The sequence below is a fragment of the Excalfactoria chinensis genome, chromosome 2, assembly GCF_039878825.1.
Source record: "Excalfactoria chinensis isolate bCotChi1 chromosome 2, bCotChi1.hap2, whole genome shotgun sequence".
Classification (NCBI taxonomy): domain Eukaryota; kingdom Metazoa; phylum Chordata; class Aves; order Galliformes; family Phasianidae; genus Excalfactoria; species Excalfactoria chinensis.
Genome location: NC_092826.1, coordinates 8871005 through 8890220, shown reverse-complemented (window position 1 = coordinate 8890220; position 19216 = coordinate 8871005). Strand labels below are relative to the sequence as shown.

At 43.3% G+C, this 19216-nt stretch overlaps 1 protein-coding gene across 1 annotated transcript in view; it reads right to left on the bottom strand.

Moving 5' to 3' along the window:
* Nucleotides 1–18848, bottom strand: part of CYRIB (CYFIP related Rac1 interactor B) — a 71200-nt gene extending 52352 nt beyond the window's left edge. The window contains 2 exon segments of the mRNA XM_072329400.1: nt 18565–18626; nt 18628–18848. Coding sequence (XP_072185501.1) covers nt 18565–18626; nt 18628–18848 — 283 coding nt within the window.
* Between the last annotated feature and the right edge of the window lie 368 nt (nt 18849–19216).

Sequence of the window (19216 nt, the reverse complement as noted above, 5' to 3'; positions counted from 1 at the left end):
TGCCCAAAACTAAACACAATACTTGAGATGCGGCCTCACCAGTGCTGAGTATGGGGGGTGATTACCTCTCTGCTCCTTCTGGCCACACTATTTCTTATACAGGCCAGGATGCAATTGGCCTTCTTGGCCAAATGGGCCCACTGTTGGCTCATGTTCAGTCAAGCACTGACCAACACCCCCACGTCCCTTTCCTCTTCACAGTCGTCCAGCCACTCTGCCCCAAGCCTATAGCACTGCATGGGGTTATTGCAGTCAAGGTGCTGGGTCCTGCACTTGACCTTGTTGAACCTCATCCCATTCACCTCAGCCCAGTGATCCAGCCTATCCAGATCCCTCTGAAGGGCTTCCCTACCCTCAGACAGATCAACACTACTTCCCAATTTGGTGTCATCTGCAAATTTACTGAGGGTACACTTAATCTCCTCATCTAGGTCATCAATGAAGATATTAAACAAGATAAGCCCTAATACTGACCCCTGGGGGGCACCACTTGTAACAGGTTGCCAGCTGGACTTAACTCCATTAACCACTACCCACTGGGCACAGCCCTTCAGCCAGCTCCTTACCCAAAGGAGGGTATACCTGCCCAGGCCACGAGCAGCCAGTTTCCCCAGAAGAATACTTAGAGAGATCATGTCAAAGGCTTTGCTGAAGTCTAGGTAGACTACATCAACTGCCTTTCCCTCATCTACCAGTCTGGTCACCCTGTCGTAGAAGGAAATGAGGTTGGTCAATCACGACCCGTGCTGGCTGGGCCTGATTCCCTGGATGCACACATACATAGCTCAGAAAAAATTGCAGAAAAGGATTATGTACTGGTAGGGAGATCTTGGCAGACAGTTCCTTCCACTAGTTAAGAGATGTAAAAACAAAAGGAATGCCACTCGTGATGTTTTTAACGCTAAGATGGCATATGAACTATGAAAGCAATCTTCTATGTATATGAACACCACTCATTAGCAAAAGGCTTAATGAAATACCTCCTCATAGCTGCAGGGAATCTTGTAAAGCAGATGTAAAGAACAGTACTGAAAAACAAAATGGTACAAATGCACAGAATTCAAAGGCAGGCACCAAGACCATCAGTCCCATCTTACTTTTGAGTTCACACCGAAAGTGGAATTGCTTGTGACAGGGATCACAAGATTAGACTTATCTCCTAACTTACATAAATCATTTGCCTTCACAGTCCTAAAGGGAAGAGAGCCTTCAAGAGGTATTTGCACGACACTCAGTGGTTCCTTTCTTAAAGCTGTTCAGTTATCAGACCTGAAAACACCTGTTTCCACTCCCCACAGAAAAAAAAGAGCCACACATAACAATTGGCCAACACGACCGACTTCCAAAAAAGCTTAAGGTCTAAAAGCCAGAATGATGTTGGAATTGCCAATGACAGCTGCAGACATAACCCTTTCAAGTGTCTCATTTATCAAAACTGGATTGTTAAGAATTATTGTTGCTTCTACATAAAGCTGATATTCTCTGAAGCCTTGAGAAACACAGACCTAAACACACCTTAAACTGAAAAGAAACTAACTAAAAAACCTTTTGAACTACTGAAAAACATGTAAGCTTAGAACAACTGGACAATGATGCTGGCATGAGGCAACATCAACCACTCAATCACTCATCCTCATTATTTCCCAAGGGACACAAGAAGATATGCATTTTATTGCTGTAGAACTCAAAAAGGTTTGCTGTAAGAAATAGCAGGAAGAAATAACTTGATAAGAATTGGGGGGGGGGGGGGGAAAGCAGGAAGGGGAGGGCAAGTTGTTATACCCGGAGCACAGAACTTCACTGTTAAGAACAGGACTGTAACCAGCTCCAATAAAGCAGCTGTAGTTACAGGTCAAATAGCCTTTATGCTGGAGCCAAGCTTTTGCTGGCTTCTTGAATGATAAGTCCTGCCTGTCAAGCATTCTTGCAGGACTTACTATCTGTGTACACTTAGAGCTTTCCTTCATCTTACCATTCAAATAATCTCATTTTCTTGTTAGCAACCTTCATCACCCATTTTCATTTGAAAGGCTTTATCATTCATACAAATAGCCATGCTTCAGAGTAATCTTACTCGCAAGAACATGCAGCCCTGAACTCAAAACACATGACAGCCAGTCAACACATTACCACTACATACACTCAAAGATACTTCTGTTTAAGCATTCATACTTCATTCAACAGAGTTCCCCAGAGCTCCCAAAGATAACTGACATCTCCCCTATTAACTTATCCTTTAAATGCCACAATAACACCAAGGCTATAAATTCCCTGAAGTTCCTCAGATGACACAGTTGCACCACCAGAACACCAAGCTCACAGTGAGACTGCCTAATCTTCTGAGTTTCCAGACCAGAGCTTCATTGTCAGCTACTAATATTGACCATTTAGTAGCCTTTCACTCTATCTCCCGCAGAACTTACCCTGGTCTTTCAAACAACATTTAATGAGCATTGAGATACACAAGGGGATGGGTTTGTCAGTACACAGAGACAGATTTTGCTGAAATATGTAGTATGACAAAATACATCACCTGGCACCATTTGTAGCACTCTGTCAATTACTCCAATAGGAGCTGACACAATGGACTGCTCCACAGTTCAAAGTGCAGCCGTGCCCTGCCCATCTTTATACACACACACTCAAAAGCTCCAACTCGGCAGCCAACATACTTTTAAGCTATAAAATCCATTATTAACAGCTTTCTTTTCTTTTTAAACCCGCTGTTTTTGTTACTCATACAACTCACACCGGAGCTAAACTAAGATGCAGTGTAGAGATTTGCTTTGGGTTTCTTTGTGATTATGAAGCCCTACAAAGATAAGCTACTCAATCATTGTTAAGTTAAACAGTTTGCCAGAATTAACCGAGGAGGCTGGTGCTCACCTCCAGTTTGCTTTGAGGTGACAGTCAAACATCTCAATAACCACAGCACAGAGTTAAGTCAGTCTTGGGACAGCTTCCTGACTAAATCAGAAGCACAGCACCACTGTAAATCAGATCAGAATCTGAAATAACATGTAGTTTAACCCCCCAGCAGATTTCATTTACTGATATAAAAATGCAAGTCATTAATACCCTGGACCTTCAGGATGCCCTTTTTTCACCAACTGCCAGCACCATTTATGGCTGTGGTTTCCAGCTACGCAACTTACACCAACAGTACAGAAAATAAGAATTAGGATTGGCACCTGCAGCAGAGTTGAATTTTGGCTTACTTCAATACATCTTATTGCCTTTTGATGTCCTTCAGATTGGGACACAGTGTTTCAGTAGGAGAAAGGTTAAGTTCGTTTTGGTTTAGCTGTATAGGCATGTTCAACTACATGTTCATTAAATTGCTCCCCCTTACTGACACTAAAGTAGGTAAAAATCAGCTTACACAGTATTTGAATAAAAACAGGAATCACTTCAACAAAACCAACCTGAACCAAGCCTGATAGAAGTAATGTCTCATTTTCAAAAAGCAAAATCTTTCTGGTTTCACACAGACAGTATCAACAACTGAGCTTTATAGTATTCACATAAGGGGAGGAAAAGCAGAGCGTTAACACTGGAAAATAACCACCCAATAAGCAGTGTGTTATCTTTACACCAAGCAGAATTGTGAAATTCCAGACAAAACAACTCTGTTTAGCACTGAGTAACGTTACCAACAGCTCTCTGAAAGCTGCTGTAGCTGGTAATTGGCACTGGCATTCTTCCTGCCCCCACCCCACTTTAGTACTATGGGCTTTACATAAAGAGGAGAGAACTCCTTTCCCTCTGTTCAGCAGGTTAATTTGAGCTTCTCCTTCCAAACACAGCAGCAAAAAGATGTACAGAAGCCTGAATTCCATCACAAAGTTTGGATTTGCAGAGCAAGAGATGCTATCTAGTGTACTAATGTGAAGAAATAAAAGAGCTATGTATAAACAGCCCATATCAGCAGCTTTGAGAAGCCACCCTATGCACAAGATGATGGAAGAATGAGTAACGCTTTGGCATCTTTACTACTTTGTTCTGATTTGGGACACCCCTACAAGCAGCTCTCAAGGCAAAGGGTATCATACCCAGTGTGCTTCATGAAGGTAGGACAGGTTTCCCTCCTAACCTCATTTTCTGGTTTTAAAATGAAACCTCACAACTGGTATCACAACAAGCACTTACTTCAAGTACACTGATTTTCAGCACTGCCAGGTTAACAAACAGTGAAGTGTTCTTACTTTTACAGAAGCTATAAATACAGCATCACTTAAAGATGAATATCTTCTTACCCGAAGGCTCTTTTCTTTTTTCTTAGAATATCTTTTTAGCAAGTATAAAAAGCAAGGAACAGAGGACAAACCCAAGACCTCAACTTTCCCTTTGAGTTTAAGGATTGTTATATTGCAGCATAATACTGACAGTGAACTTGGATAACTATCCACTACCTCGCATTGAAAGAATCCAGATGGGGGTTTTCTGGCAAGAGAAGAGCCAAAATGATCCACATCAAATGTCCACCTCACCCAACAGCAGATATTTAACAGCAGATGCTTGGTACTCTCTCAGAGGTAGTTAAAAGACTCTTGAATAGCCATGAACATCTTCAGTCTCTTCAAACAACACTGACAGCAAGCGCCAAAGTTTTTTGTTTTTTTTTTTTCCCCCATACAGTAACTAATTTAAAAGTCAGATTTAATTTATTTTAAACATACTGCCTGAAAACTGAATGTCAACTCCACATTCCATGAAGAGCTATTCATTTCCCATTAGCTTAGGCCATGTTTTTTGTTTTATATCTTTATCACGTTACCTCTCAAGTGCACTGAAATCAAAGCCTAAGGTAAGTAGGTTAGTATCCCATCTCTTATGTTTCAAGATTTTAAACAGTTTTCAACATCGGCTTGATCTACGAATAGAAAGCAGGCACATATACTGCTTCACTAGCCAAGAAACTAGGTCAGCCATTTTCTGAACAGCATGCAGATTCTCTACAAACAAGCAGAAAAAGGTGATGATGGTACAGATGTGAGCTTTTAGTGAAGCCCCTCTTCTGCCACCTATTCCCATCTCTGCTTTCCTGAAGGCCTCTTTTTTCACTTTGTCCGTTCCTTAAAGAACAAACTTGCCAAGCACCAAAACAGATGAAGAATAAGCTCACAGGGTAGAAGTCCTGCATCAGCCATTCAATCATACCACAACTTAGTCTGCACACCAAAACATTGGGCATTTCCACTTTCCTCAGCTGCACTGAATGCTAAGATGACTGTCTGCACGGATTCCAGCCATGTCTTAAAAAGAAATAAAATCCTGCTTTCAACAGCTTCAGATGGCAGTGCTAAAGGTAGTTTAGTGACTGATCAATGGGCTGCAGGATTTTATGGGTCCAGCTAGCAGAGCTGTGTTTTGGAACAGCAAGATCATTTCGGTCTGTTATTGGCATCTGTATGCCATGCGTGAAAATCTACTTCACACCTTGCCCAAGGAGCAGAAAGAGCTAATTCTTCAAAGCCACCAGGGTGTTGGGCTTTTTGATTGTTTGGGGTTTTACTGGTTATTTTCTTCATTGTAAAGCTGCACTTCAGAACACAATCCATTGCATTCAGACTGGCAAATGAAAGTGATTTAGGACTCTATTTGGAGCAGAGCTAACACTATTGATGTCCCCCTGTCCACAGCTTGCCTGCTTGCTGACACATCAACTATAGTGGATCAGCCATCTCCAACTCTTATCTGATAGCAAGTAGCTCATGGCATTCTGTGGAGAGTGTGTGTGGGGTGTGGGGTGGAGAGGGGGAACAGGACTTCAGACTCTACAGATTCAAATGATTTGAATAAAGCAGGGGGGATGCTCTTTATTTTACCTGCATGCAAGATGGTGTTAATGACTACATCTTTTTTATAAAGCCAAGAACATCCACACAGCTACGCTTTCCTTATTTCCCATGAGCAGTTGTACATTTTTTAACAACCATATTGAGCCCTCTGCAGAGGTCTGCTGCAAGCTCAGAACAGGAGAACAGCTACATCTCATGTTTCCTTCCTTCAGTAAAGTTGAGTCACATCCTTAGGTCTCCTTTTAGAAAGCTAACAAACCATGTTGAAAGGAAAAAAGAAAAAAAAAAAAAAAAAGGATATTTAATGGAAAAGGCTCACATTTGAGAGAGAGCAGCACTGACACAGGCCACAGTTCAATCCCCTGGCTCATTTCCCACAGCGACACAGACAGGAGGACTGCACACCTTTTCGTCTGCCAGAAGTAAAGCCTGCCAAAGGATTTTACAGATAAATGAAAAGCTTTAACATTTATTAGAAGTGAGCGAGTGCAAACCAATTCCTTGTAATTACTTTGTTAAAAACAAATGTCAAGTATGGGAAGAAGTAGGAAGTTCAACTATTGCAACAGAAAGCCTTTCTGAAGAGCATTTTCAGTATAAAATTAAGAGATGCATTTGTTTCCTTCAGTCCCTCTAAAACTCCAGACAAACTGAAGCTTTTACCCTGTTTTACTTTAAGCTGTGACTGCCAGCAGAACAAACATTCCTTGTCTTGTTTCCTCCTCTGCATCAACACTAACAGACCTGAGTTAATGTGGGTAGAGTCCCCTTGGTCAGTATCTAGACCAATTTCCCTAGTCAATTTAGAGTGGGGTAACTGGTACATGAACTGGGACAAGTGAAAAAACTATTAAGTGTAAACAAAGTTTAAACCTTTGACAGCTACTTCCATTTACACAATATACTGTTATAGTATTTCATTGCACCACAATGGACATATCTCTTCCAAATCATGTACTTGCACGATCAGAACAATTCAGCCTTTGGGATTCACCTTCCAAAGAGTCAACATATGGGCAACGAGACACACAAATTAATCACCTTCCTATAAATGTGATAGCTGGTCAGAGCCGAGCCCATCACCAGGCAAACAGACAAGGCATTTCCATCCTGCCTGCTCCGATGAACCACTTCAGCCTTGGGACGTACTCTGCTTTTCTGCAAACTGCACACGGATTTAGATTAAATTGATACACATCAATCAACTGTAAATGGTGCACGGCTCATTAAGCATGAGACAGTTCAGGGGCTGCAACTTCTAGAAGCGTTTCCCAAATTTATTTCTCTGAAGTTATTAAACAACAATGCAGCGTATTTAAAACAATGACCACGCTATTTCTATTTAAAGACTAAATCAGTGCTACTTTGCAAGGTACACAGCCAATTATTTGGAGCAGGTGCTACAGTGAAGGAGGAAGCAGTCACTCAGTTTCCTGTACTGAGGACACATCTACTGTGTTAGAGAGAAACTTCTGCAAAAGTCCTCTCTTCATAATTAACCTACAGGACACGGGCATATAAAAAAAGTCATCTTAACTCTCAGCCCAATTACATTCTCAGTATTACCCTGATGTAACGCAGAACTTTGTCATTATGAAGATCAGGAGACAACAAAGATCTGCATCTTTCAACAAGTATTATCTACAGCCTGTGATAAAACACTACTTATCCTAATTACTAGGATAAGTAGTTAGCACTGTTTTGGAATGGGTAAGAGCAGAGCTTGTTGCACTTCCAAGAGGAATAAAGGGTCACTTCCGTATCATAAAACCTACTCAGACCCAAAAAGAATACCTGTCAGAAAACTAAACTCCCGCAGGCACAGTCTGCCCCAATTACAAGTACTGAAAAACCCTGACAACTGCAGCGGAAAGGAAAAAGCCACCTCCAGTTCAACACACACAGTTATAACAGAACCAGCCTGGCCTTCTGACCAGACCTACCCCATGTGAGGAACTGGAGGGCAGACCCCAATGAGTTCACTTCCATCTTCAAATCTGCGCAGTCAGAAGGTGGCAGAAAAAAAAAACAAAGCAGAAAGGTTCAAACTATTCAACTCAAACTATTGAGCTCAATTTAAACTATTTCATTTTTTAGGCAGTTCTAGCCTCAGTCCTCCAGAGATGATTACAAGCATTAACAATGCTCAGCGAAGGAAGCGCCTGGATAAAAACCATGCTTATCACACTACCAAATTAGCTACTGCAAGTAGCAGCTACTCCAACCATTTTGTTGCTAAGAATATAAAGAGGAGAACAAAGCAGAGAAAAGCGTGGTGGGTCAAAAAGGAAAACGCAAAGAATGTTCCCTATGACAGACATTTCCTGAGGTATGAGCAAGAAGAACATTCTAAATAAATGTCCAATAAAAGAGGATTAGAAAGGACGGAGCAATAACGAAACTGCCCAACCAGACATGAGACAAGAGCATGAAGCCTACCTTCCAGTTACTTCTATTTCACTGCCCACAAGCAGCATAGACTTCAAGTTTCCATTATAAGCCCATCCTGTAATAGCAGTCTCAGCAACTTATGGAGCTCAGCACAGCTGACAGCAGTAATGAAGAGATGATGTTACACACAATTACTGGCTGATGAAATAAAAAACACTTTTATTAGGTGCTCTCCTTCAGTGAAGGGCAGCAGATGAAGTGATGGACCAAGACCTCCTAAGGAAATGGGGGAAAAAAAGGAATGTCTTAACTAAACCAGCTTTAAATCAAACAAAAACCAACACAAGTGTCCAAAGGATTTTGGAAGAAATAGGTCATTTATTAAACACTATCCTAAATGAGATTGCTATTCAGTCATCTAACAAGGATTGTATTCATTATCTTCATTTTTTTTCCTCTGAACTCCCAAAGATGAAGTGAAACAGTAGCTTTCATTAACACTGAACACTGTCCTTAGAAAAAAAGATACACTTAAGAATCACCATAAAACAGCAATCATAAGAAAAAACATGATTAAAAAGTATCACACATTATTGCACAAAGTTTCTCCTAATTTACAAACACACGACAAAAAGGAACCGCTGCCATTTGCCAAGAGCAGCAGCTCACCAGGACTAAAGCAAATATCTTTAGTTGTTTTTTTGTTTGCTCTTTGCTTTCCCAAAGCTCTGATTTAAAGCCAGGAACCAGACCAGTTCTAAGCACAACAACTGTGCTTTTCATTTTAAAGAAACAATCTGGCTTTGGTACCAGGACTGAAAATGATGCTCTCTAAGCAAGTTAAAGCTTTACAGTTGTGGGAATGAAATACAAATTACTTGAAGGTATGAAGTGATTTTTAGTTCTTTCTCTGAATCTATTACATACACAACAAGACAACAAAACAAAGAAGCACTGAATCACCGTGGTAGTGCCATAGAAGTGACACATCATGAAAACTGCACTTAATTACAGTCAGTGTTTTATTTCTTGACAACTGTCAGCAACACACAGCGTGCTCTGATGAGTGCATACACTCTTATTACCTGGCAAAAAGGACCTGCCCCCAACAGATGGAACAAGAGCATAAGCAAAGCCTATAGCGGTGGCACAGCAAAACAGAGGCCTGAAAATCACTTCAGTATCTCATCCAGCAATTAAAATACTAGTTTTCTAAAAATACATGTGGTTCCACAGCAGCTTGAATTCATTTGGGCTCCAAACTGCCCTACTGGAGTACCTGTCCCCCTCTACCCAGCTCTTGTGAGGCTCCATCTGCAGTACTGCGTCCAGGTCTGGGGTGCGGAGCTCTTTGAACAGGTCCAGAGGAGGGCAACTAAGATGAGGTGCTGGAGCACCTCTCCTATGAGGAAAGGTTGAGGGAACTGGGATTGTTCAGCACAAAGAGAAGGCTCTGGGGAGAGCTCATTGTGGCCTTCAAATATTTGAAGGGAGTGTATAAAGAGGAGAGGGAAGATATGGATAGGACAAGGGGGATGGCCTTAAACTGAGACAGGGGAGGTTTAGGTTAGATATTAGAAGGATTTTTATTACTCATAGGATGGTGATGCACTGGAACAGTTTGCCCACGGAGGCTGTGGATGCTCCATCCTTGGAGGCATTCAAGGCCAGGGTGGATGCAGCCTTGGGCAGCCTGGTCTGGTGGTTGGAGACCCTGCACATAGCAGAGGAGCTTGAAACTGGATGATCAGTGTGGTCATTTTCAACCCAAGCCGTTCTATGATACAGCTGACTATACTGTATGGTATGTGGACACATATGCTACTATATGGGTGCATATCCGATGTCGATATATTTATATATTTACATACATGCAATCTATATAGAGAAAGTAACTATAAAACAGTAAGTATATTAGTTTATTACATTCCTAACCTCTTTTGACAGATGGCTGCTGGGGTTTGTTTGTTTGTCTTTAAAATGAAGTTTTATAATGACTGTACTTCCTCTTCTTTTTTAGGGCTGCTACTCCCAGCTCCTGCCTGACTCACCCACACGTAGCTATGCTCCAGCATGTTGCACTTCATGTTCCTTTACTAAGTGTCACTACAGTTCTTACTTGAACTGAAGAGACTTAAACTGCGTAAATCCACCCACAGAAGTGAAGGTGGGCAGAGCTGACAGATCACAGAACTCAGTACACAGAAAGCCTGTGTAAGGTCAGAAAACAGCACCCAAGGCTCCGATTGTTTAAGATTTTTGTTCCTGTGCCCTTTACAAACGTAAACATGCTATTCAATGTGAAAGTCCCTCAATTTGCTTGTTACATCAGCAGCCAGCTGTGCTTCTAAAAAAAACCCCAAGTATCATCTGAGTTTTCAGATCCAAACTACTCCTGTGATCTTCTCCTCCCTCACAGGGCAGAAATTTCTGCTTTAAAGACTCAAGGTATTCACTGCCAGTGAATGCAAAGCCTTCAAGAGAAACCTACAGCCAAAGCGTTCCTAGCCCTGCTAGCTGCAGAGTTGATCAGCCAAACATTAACTGAACAGAAGCCAACACAGTAGGCCTGGCAAGAAAAGGCAAAAAAACCACAGCTCCATCAGCAGAGGCTGCTGTTCTTTTCTTTACCCAGGAGTAAACTCTTTTTTTCCTCTCTTTAAAATACTACGCAGCTTTCTAACCAGGATGAGCCACATTCATAGTACTTATCTGAAGCAGAAGCTCCCAAGGCAAAGCTGGAAAACGAGTTAGTAGGAGGATCCAAAAAAGAATAGCAAAGGAGTTTTACCCTTCCTTCCAGTGACAGAATAAACAGATATGGTTCTTCTAAGAGAAACGTGAGAAGCCACAGGGCTCTACAAAACAGAAAGTGCTCACAGCTCCTCCCTCCCAGTGACTACTACATCCAGCAGGGCTGCCTATCAAACTGAACAGCTAAGCAGAGCAATATGGAAGGCTCAAACAGAGCCTGATCTGAGAAATAAAACCAAGCTCATCCCTTTTTCCTTCATTGAACAGGAGAGAAAGGAATTGGTTATCCCAAACTCTACTAATAAAGCTGCCCTACCACCAGGACTTTGCCTACAGTCTGAATACTAACAGATATATCTTTACAGTACCTGAAAGTTTGACCCTAAAGCTGCATGACTACAGTACAGCTCAGGAATGCAGGAAACGCCACTATCTGTATCAATATCAGAAGTTTGTGGGAGTTCCTGATACCGGAGTATGAGTTCTTGAGAGTCACACAACATCAGAATTTGTGAACTTCCTCGTTTCTCTGAGCAAGCAAATGAAGAAAAAATAATGCCAGGAATAAGTTTGCCTTTCTAGCAAAATGACACAACCGTGTTCTGCTGCTGCAATTACCTAAAAGACTTCGCTCACTGCTGCATTCTCCAATTCAGTGGCTGTAAATCCAAAGAGACAAAAAAAAAAAAACAAAAAAAAAGTCCTCAAATGGAACCTCAGCAAGAAAACAGAAGCGCATCTGACAGGGATGTGGCTGTAATACATAAGCTATTCTAAAAGGACTGGGGATTCAGTCATTTCTAGCCACGCATGCAGAACTATCTGAACTTCTCTTCTTCGTGCCTTTGCTCATGTGTAAAATAGGAAGCAAACCACTTCCTCATCTCAATAGACCGTTCCAGTAACAAATAACTGTACAGAGAACAGTACCAGACTATCCAAGAGAAAATTAATCTCCAGAGTAAGGTTTGAAGAGAATCTGGCAAGGTACTGAAGGACAGAACAAAACAAGCACTAGTCACTTTGTCCTGGGGATAAAAAACACAGGGGTCCTAACCAAAGCAATAGATGCAACTGTGGATTCAAGGCTGCCTTCTGAGTGCTCTGTTTCCAAAATCATAGGAAGAAAAACAAGTATATAGCCTTAACTAGGAGATGAGTCCAGTCAGATCGTCCTTGCAGCTAAGTGCCACGTGAATGGAAGCAGAGCCATCTGCTCACTGCACTAGTTTCGATCACTGTACCACATATCAGGTTGAAGTGGCAAAGATACGTCATCCATGAATGGTAGGAGAGAAGACTCAGATGTTTTATTTGTTGTCCACCTCTACAAGTTTTCTGGCCCTAATTTTTCTTCCAACATATCTTTTGTCCAAGAGACCCAAATCCCTCTTGCTTCTTCCATCAATACTTCTCATCCCACATTTTCTTCATCCAGCAATTTCCCGTTTCCCTTTGACCCCAACCTGCTGACAGATTGACATCATAATTCCTATACATTCCCTCAGTCAGTACCACACTGACAGCCTTCACACAGCCCACAAGCTCCCAGTTCAAAAACTGGTGGAGGGAAAGAACAAGTTGTCCCCAGCTCAGACCCAGATTCTAGTTCACATTTTTTCCCCACTTTCAGCTCAAAATGAGCTGCTGCTCCTCCTGGCTTACTGCTACCAATCCTCACCTCAGACACTATCTCCATTCCAGCTTTTCTTCCCCTACATTGCCTGACTGGATGAATGTTTATTAGAAATGAGTTTTCATAGGCTTGTAATGGAGTCAAAACAAAGCATATTCTGCACTAGGAAAGGGAAGAGGAGTGAAGCAGGAGGCAGAAACCCAGCACAAACACCCTGCTGCAGAGCTCAGGCACACCAGAGCTGTTTGAAGGGCTGTCAAAAAATTTCAAGAATACAGTTAGAACATCTGTTCCCAACTCTCACTTTTGGCAGCTACTGAAGTACTTTGACTGAAACTCTTCTGAACACCTGACACAATATTAACATCAATATATAACAGTATTTGCTCAAAGTCTTAATCAATAGCATATTATGCTGTCATTTCCTAGATGTTACCACCAGTCTCACTTGCAACAGTTACCTCCTGGGACACAACTCTTCTCCATGCTTATTAAGAAGTAATAGAAGATTCTCCAGAACAAGTCTGAATGTTGCTAAAAATAGATTTCTGAAAAGAAAACAACTTTGAGTTTGTTTGGATGCTTGAAAGCTGCTGGAACATCACCCTCTAAACTTCAGGCTAGAAGATACCAACAAGGCACGTCATCCTGTTAGCTAAGCCCTGCTAAAGCACATGAAGTACTACTTCAGCACTCACAAGAGCACCATTTCAGCCAGCTGCACATGAGCACAAGAAGCACCCAATGTAATAAACTACAAAACTACCATTACAATTCAATTGGATGTTTCACTGACAAACATCTTTTCATGAAAAAAAAAAAAAAAAAAAAAAAAAACAACAAAAAAAAAACAAGTAGGAAATCTAAATACTAAATCAATTAAATACCATTCATTATCAGTCCCCATGCAATGCTCTATCTTGTCCATATGATCCTCATTTCTATAAAACGTCAGCAGTTTTACCTTCAAGACAAAGCTTGGTGAAGTCTGGTGGTTACACATTTCACTTCCACATTAAGAAGGGACAGTTTCAAATAACCATATGTCTCAGCACATTAAAGGTGCAAATGTAACAAAAAAGAAATGGACTGGCTTTTCAAGCTCTTGCCTAGAACACACTTTGTGAGATTAAAACCTCGCAGGCAGACAGTAAGCAGGGAAGGCTTGTTTTGCTTTTAAGAAATAGATCTATGGATATATTTTAGTCATTCTTCTAAATTGATTTCAGTCTATCAGTGCCTTTGAACAGACAGCCTAGAAAGCAGAAAATTATACTTTTTACACTAAAAAAGATTAATGTTGTACATAAGCAGAAGCAAGCACCTCGCTGTCCAGCACAAGATCTCCCTGTCTATGAGGATGTTACCCTCTGGAGTCCTACAAATCCAAACCAGTAGTCTCCCAGTGCCACACCTGACTGGAAGCGCACTCAATTACGTTTGACTTCTGAAGTTATACAACTGCTAGACCCACTTGTCACAGAAACAGGGCTTACCAGTCAGCTAATTTACAACTCAGTTTCTTAGGAACTCATCTGTTACCTTGTACAGCACACTAGAAGAAGTTAACTCACCCTAACACTCCATTTAATTTAATCATCAAGTGCTGAAGGAGAACCAGAATTGCCTCTTGGCTGCATTTAAGAGGCTTTTGAACTACTCCAGATAAACAGAACTCACTCACAGAGCAGCTTCGTGCAACCAGAGAATGGTTAAGTATGCAGGCGGATGTAAAAAGGCTTTTAAGGATGTATCTAGGACAGCCTCCTGCCCCACTTCCTCATACATAAACTGATTGTTGGTACAGAACTTCTTTTGCCTAGTGGTCACCAATTCAGGTGGAGCTTATGTTGATGAGAATCGGCCTTCCAGACCAATGTATTAACTCCCACAAGATGAGGCTTTAGGGTTTGGTGTGGGTGGCAGACAGAAGGCCTGTTTTGCAAGGTAGGCTATTTTAGTAAGTACAGCCACACCAAACTGAATGCACTCAATCTCACAAGCTAAGCTGTCCCAGACCCAATTACTATTTGCACTGAGACCACCTGGGAAACCCAAGTGCTGCAGAACCATAAGCCAGAGCATCAAACACTTAGTAAATAAGATCACAAACCATAGTGCTCACTTCCACTACAACATGTGAAACAAAAGCCTCCTGTAGAAACATTATTAGAAGAAAGCAGTGTTTATACACATGGAGTTAGTACTTATTTAATTTCAGAGATGTTCAGTCTCTGATTCCTCCTACAGATTCACAATGATGTTGTGTAGTTGAAAAACCACTGACTTTGGTCAGTCACATGGTATTCCCCAAAGGCAGTATTAGAATTTAGGTTACAGTAAATCAGGTAAACAATTTCCCCAAACACATAAAACAGCTACAGAACTCTAAAAAAAGAAGCCCGGCACCTCACAGTGTTTTAGAAATCCTAACTTCATGATCAGCCTCTACACTTCTAGAGTTAACCCAAGATAAAAAACCATTAAGCATTTAACTAAGACCATACGATAGTCAGTAGCAACAGCAAACAAAGCTGACAGCATAAGCAAACGACAAAGGTTGGAAGAGTGGAAGGACATATCAGCCTTTACCTCTTATCTATGACTGTCTCTGAACTACCTTGAGACTCAAGCCATCAAGAGCAAAAGGCACAACACACCATTTGACTTTCACCTTTCAATTGCTTTGCTTGCATCTGGTTTCACTGTCTCCACAGTGAAGGTATTCTCTGCACGTCAGGCTTCCATGTGACTGAAGAGACAAAATGCTAGTTCTAAAAAGATGAATGCAATTAAAACCACAGGAGATGGGGAACACAGGAGAAAGTGCTGTAACTAAAAATACTTCCAGCTTTACCTCGTCAATTCTAAAGCTATTCATTGTTTGTTGGTGGTTTCTGCTAAGCTCTGCTGTTTATATAATTGCAGTACTGCTACCTCCAATAGGCAGCGGAACAGCAAATGTAAAACACCGCCTATAGAAGACAGCCTGTTACTCTCAGCAAATTTCAGACAGTTTGAAGCATTCTGCCAGCTGCAGCAGCCAGCTTGTGGCACTCAAGAGAACATTCCTGAACCGCAGAAGAGAAACTGAGGTGGATTTATAAAAGATCCTGAAATCAACAGCAAGCAAACAAGCCAATGTCTTTGTGCATGTGAAAAGCAGACTTTTATTAGAGGCATTAAACTACCCAATGACAAGGAAAGTTATATAAATACTCCTTACAGGATTAATATTAAAGGAAGACTTATAAAGATTAAGCCAATGGTCCTTCCTCACAAGTATTCTTGATACATGCAAATGAATGGGTGTTGAAGAGATGTCAAAAGGTACAGACAACTGGTCACTGCTTACAGCCAGAAAATGCTTTGAAATTAACCTTACCTTGCCTGCCTGATTTACCACTTCCAGATGCCAGGGCTATTAATTGCCAGGGTTTAACTCCTTGCATCATCCCCTCACTGTCATTCCCCTTGAAGCCATTCTGATGGACCTAGGAGGACCACAACAATCAACCGGAAGATTCTTCACCTCAGCATCCTGGTGCTAACTGCAAGAGTGCAATGTTGACACTCAAGCCTTACATGGATTCAGCACTTACATTCACTTGGGCCTCATACCTTACCTGCATCACGTTTCTTAACAACTAAGACTCCAGGAGATGCAATTTCACAACACTCAAAATATTCAGCTTTGAAGATGTACTTCCATTATTTTCTTTCTGTCTCTGTCTATTTATAATATACTTCAGGGTGGTTAACGTGAGTTTTAAGAGCCAGGAGCCACGCTCCTCAACTTAAGCCTGCCAACATCAATGACTACAACTCTTGCTGTAATTTAAAGAGAGAGTGCTTTCAGGAAGAGCAGGCAAAGGTGATAACCCTGACTTACTTTTAGCAGTGCTCCTTAAGAAGCAACAACAAGTACTCAGTGACTGCTAAAAAACAAATCTGACTTCCTGCATGTAAGTTTTATCTCTCCTTTGTGATTGTTCCCATCCATGCCCCCAGCTGGCAGGCAACAACACAACAGTGCTGCAGGCTGCCTGCACATCTGTATTCTCCCTAGATACAAAGCCTACATTTACATTTACTACATCTAAGCAGGCACAGAAACCCAAAGTGGCCCTCCTACATACTGCTTTCCAAATTACAGACCTCTATTACTGTATCATTCAATAACACAGCATTTAGCAACACAAACACTCCCCACCCTTCCATCTCCTCATACAGGTGTCCAATAAGCATCACTCAAGGTGTCAGTCTCCTGACTTCTTATGAAGCTCTCCACATACCTTTCTGTGAACTACTTGTGCTAAGCATTGCAGTCAATTCACTTTAAATTAATCCTTCTGCTATGATGTAGCACTGCAGCTAGAACAGAACAGTTACATCTGCAAGAAAGAGCCAGCTATCACTGCATTTCAAGAGACAGCCGGGCTCCTGCAGGAAAGGCTTCATGTGAGGAGGCGGAGGATTTCAGAAGAACCTTTGAATAATCACTCACCTCAGGTGGCCTCAGCTAAACCGCAAACAATGAGGAAAATCTAGAGCACCTGATGACAAATGGGAGTTATATAACAGAAAGGGATCAGATTCGTTCCTCACTTTCATACAATGGCAATGCTTCACGACAGAGATATTTCAGAACTGATTCTGGGATTGTTTCTTTCCACTGTCCCTATTCTTTGACAGCTAATGTATGCAAAAAGAAACCTCACAGCTTGACTTCAATAAAATGCTATCTATGCTTCCACTAAAAGCTTCTGTTTCAATAATGCAGCACTCTCTGTATGTCAAACAAAACCCGCTCCTATTCCGCAGAAGAGCAGCGTTTCACTCACGTCATTTGGGTTTGTATCATTAGCCTTACAACACAGAGCTGAAGATGTTTTCTGAAGCCCAGCGGTGTGTCTCACTGTAACAAAACACATCAGGCTGCAGCTGACAGGTTGGTGCAGATTCCAACTCTGACAGCAGTAACCTCAGCTGAGCGGCTGAATGTCTCATGTCCAATACCCTCACCTGCCACAGCCCACTACTACAGAAAACACTCGTTTACTGTATAAACATGATCTAAGGAACCAGCCCAAGTAATGAAAGCTGTTCGTGCAAAAGGAGAAATGAAGAAGTTTGAGGACAGCAAACTTTGCAGAGCTGGTAATAGGGAAGATGACAGATCACCACATCAGCCTCAGTGTTCTGCTGGCTTAAGGATCAATAAGCGTGTTGAGGTGACACCTACGTTTCTACTTTACACCACGAGAAATTCACAATGAGGGATTTAAGGTGAGACATCGCTACCACACCTGAAGGAGCTGCCACACTGACATCCACATGCAATGGAACAGGAAAAAAGGAAAATTCCTCGTGAACCTCCACAGCCAACAGCTTCTCGGTTTCTTTATCCAGGACGAGTCTGTGAAGGCTGCTGTATTCTAAGACCCCAAGATGATATTACACCAAACTGCAAACTAACAAGACAGAACCGAGTTGCACACGCCGGTATTCCTAAATCAAAATTCAGATCTAAATACAGTATGATTCTATCAGCCGGTTAACGAAGAGACGAGAACCACCTCCGAACTGCTGGACTCTCCTTACCCCAAGGCTAGTCGACAGCCGCAGCAGCCGCCGTACCGCACGGGGGGACACGCCGTCCCCGCGACAAACCCGCCCCGCTCAGCGCACGGCCCGCCGCACGCGGGGTGGGAGCCGACACACGCGTCCCCTCCGCCGGTTCCCCGCCTCGCCGCCGCTCCAGCCGCCCGCAGTGCCGGGCCGGCAGCCCCGGGGCCGCTCCTCGGTGCGGGCAGAACCGCGAGAAGTTGCGGAGGAGCAACAGATGGGACGCAGCGCCGTCCCCTCCGGGCCGCGGCGGGAACGTGTGGTAGGAGGGGGGGGGGATCGCGCCGCCGAGGCTGAGGGGCGCGGAGGTTGCGGCGAGCCCGACCCGCCCTCCCCGCACGCCGCTGCACTCACCGAGCCGCCCGGCGATGCGGACGGAGCCGGAGCCGCCGCCTCCCTGGGCCGGGCCGGGCCAGACCCCGCGCAGGGCAGGGGCGGATGGCGACAGCGCCGGAGCCGCCCGCGCTGAGGGGAGGGGGGAGGAGGGGGAGGGGGCGAGCTGCAAAGCACCACAGGGGACCGGCCGTGCGGGCGGGCGTGCGGTGACCCGGATGTACCGGCGGGGAGGAGCGCGGAGGGAGGGGTGGCATCCAGCAGGTGACTGCGCACGCGCGCCCGGCTGCCAGCACACTGCGCATGCACCTGCTTTGACTCCGAGTGTCTCAGGCAGGGGCGGGGGAAGCGAAACAGAAGCGGGCGGGCGAGCCAGCAGACTGCGGGTCGCGCTCCTTAAAGGGGCCGCCGGGAGGCAGCCCGTGCTGGGGACAGCCATCTTCACTGCGGCGCCCGAGCTTTCTCTGCAGCTCTCCAGGCTCCGAACCAAACGTGTGTGGGGGGGGCTATAGGAATGAGGTGCATTTGGGGCATCCCAGCCAGGAGCCCTCTGCCAGGCCTCGCAGCCTCCTCCAGCAAGCACAAGGAACACGTCTATATACATATATACTCACATATACATGTATTTATCCTGTCCCATCCTGTGAGGCAGCTGCAAAAACAGGAGGACCCC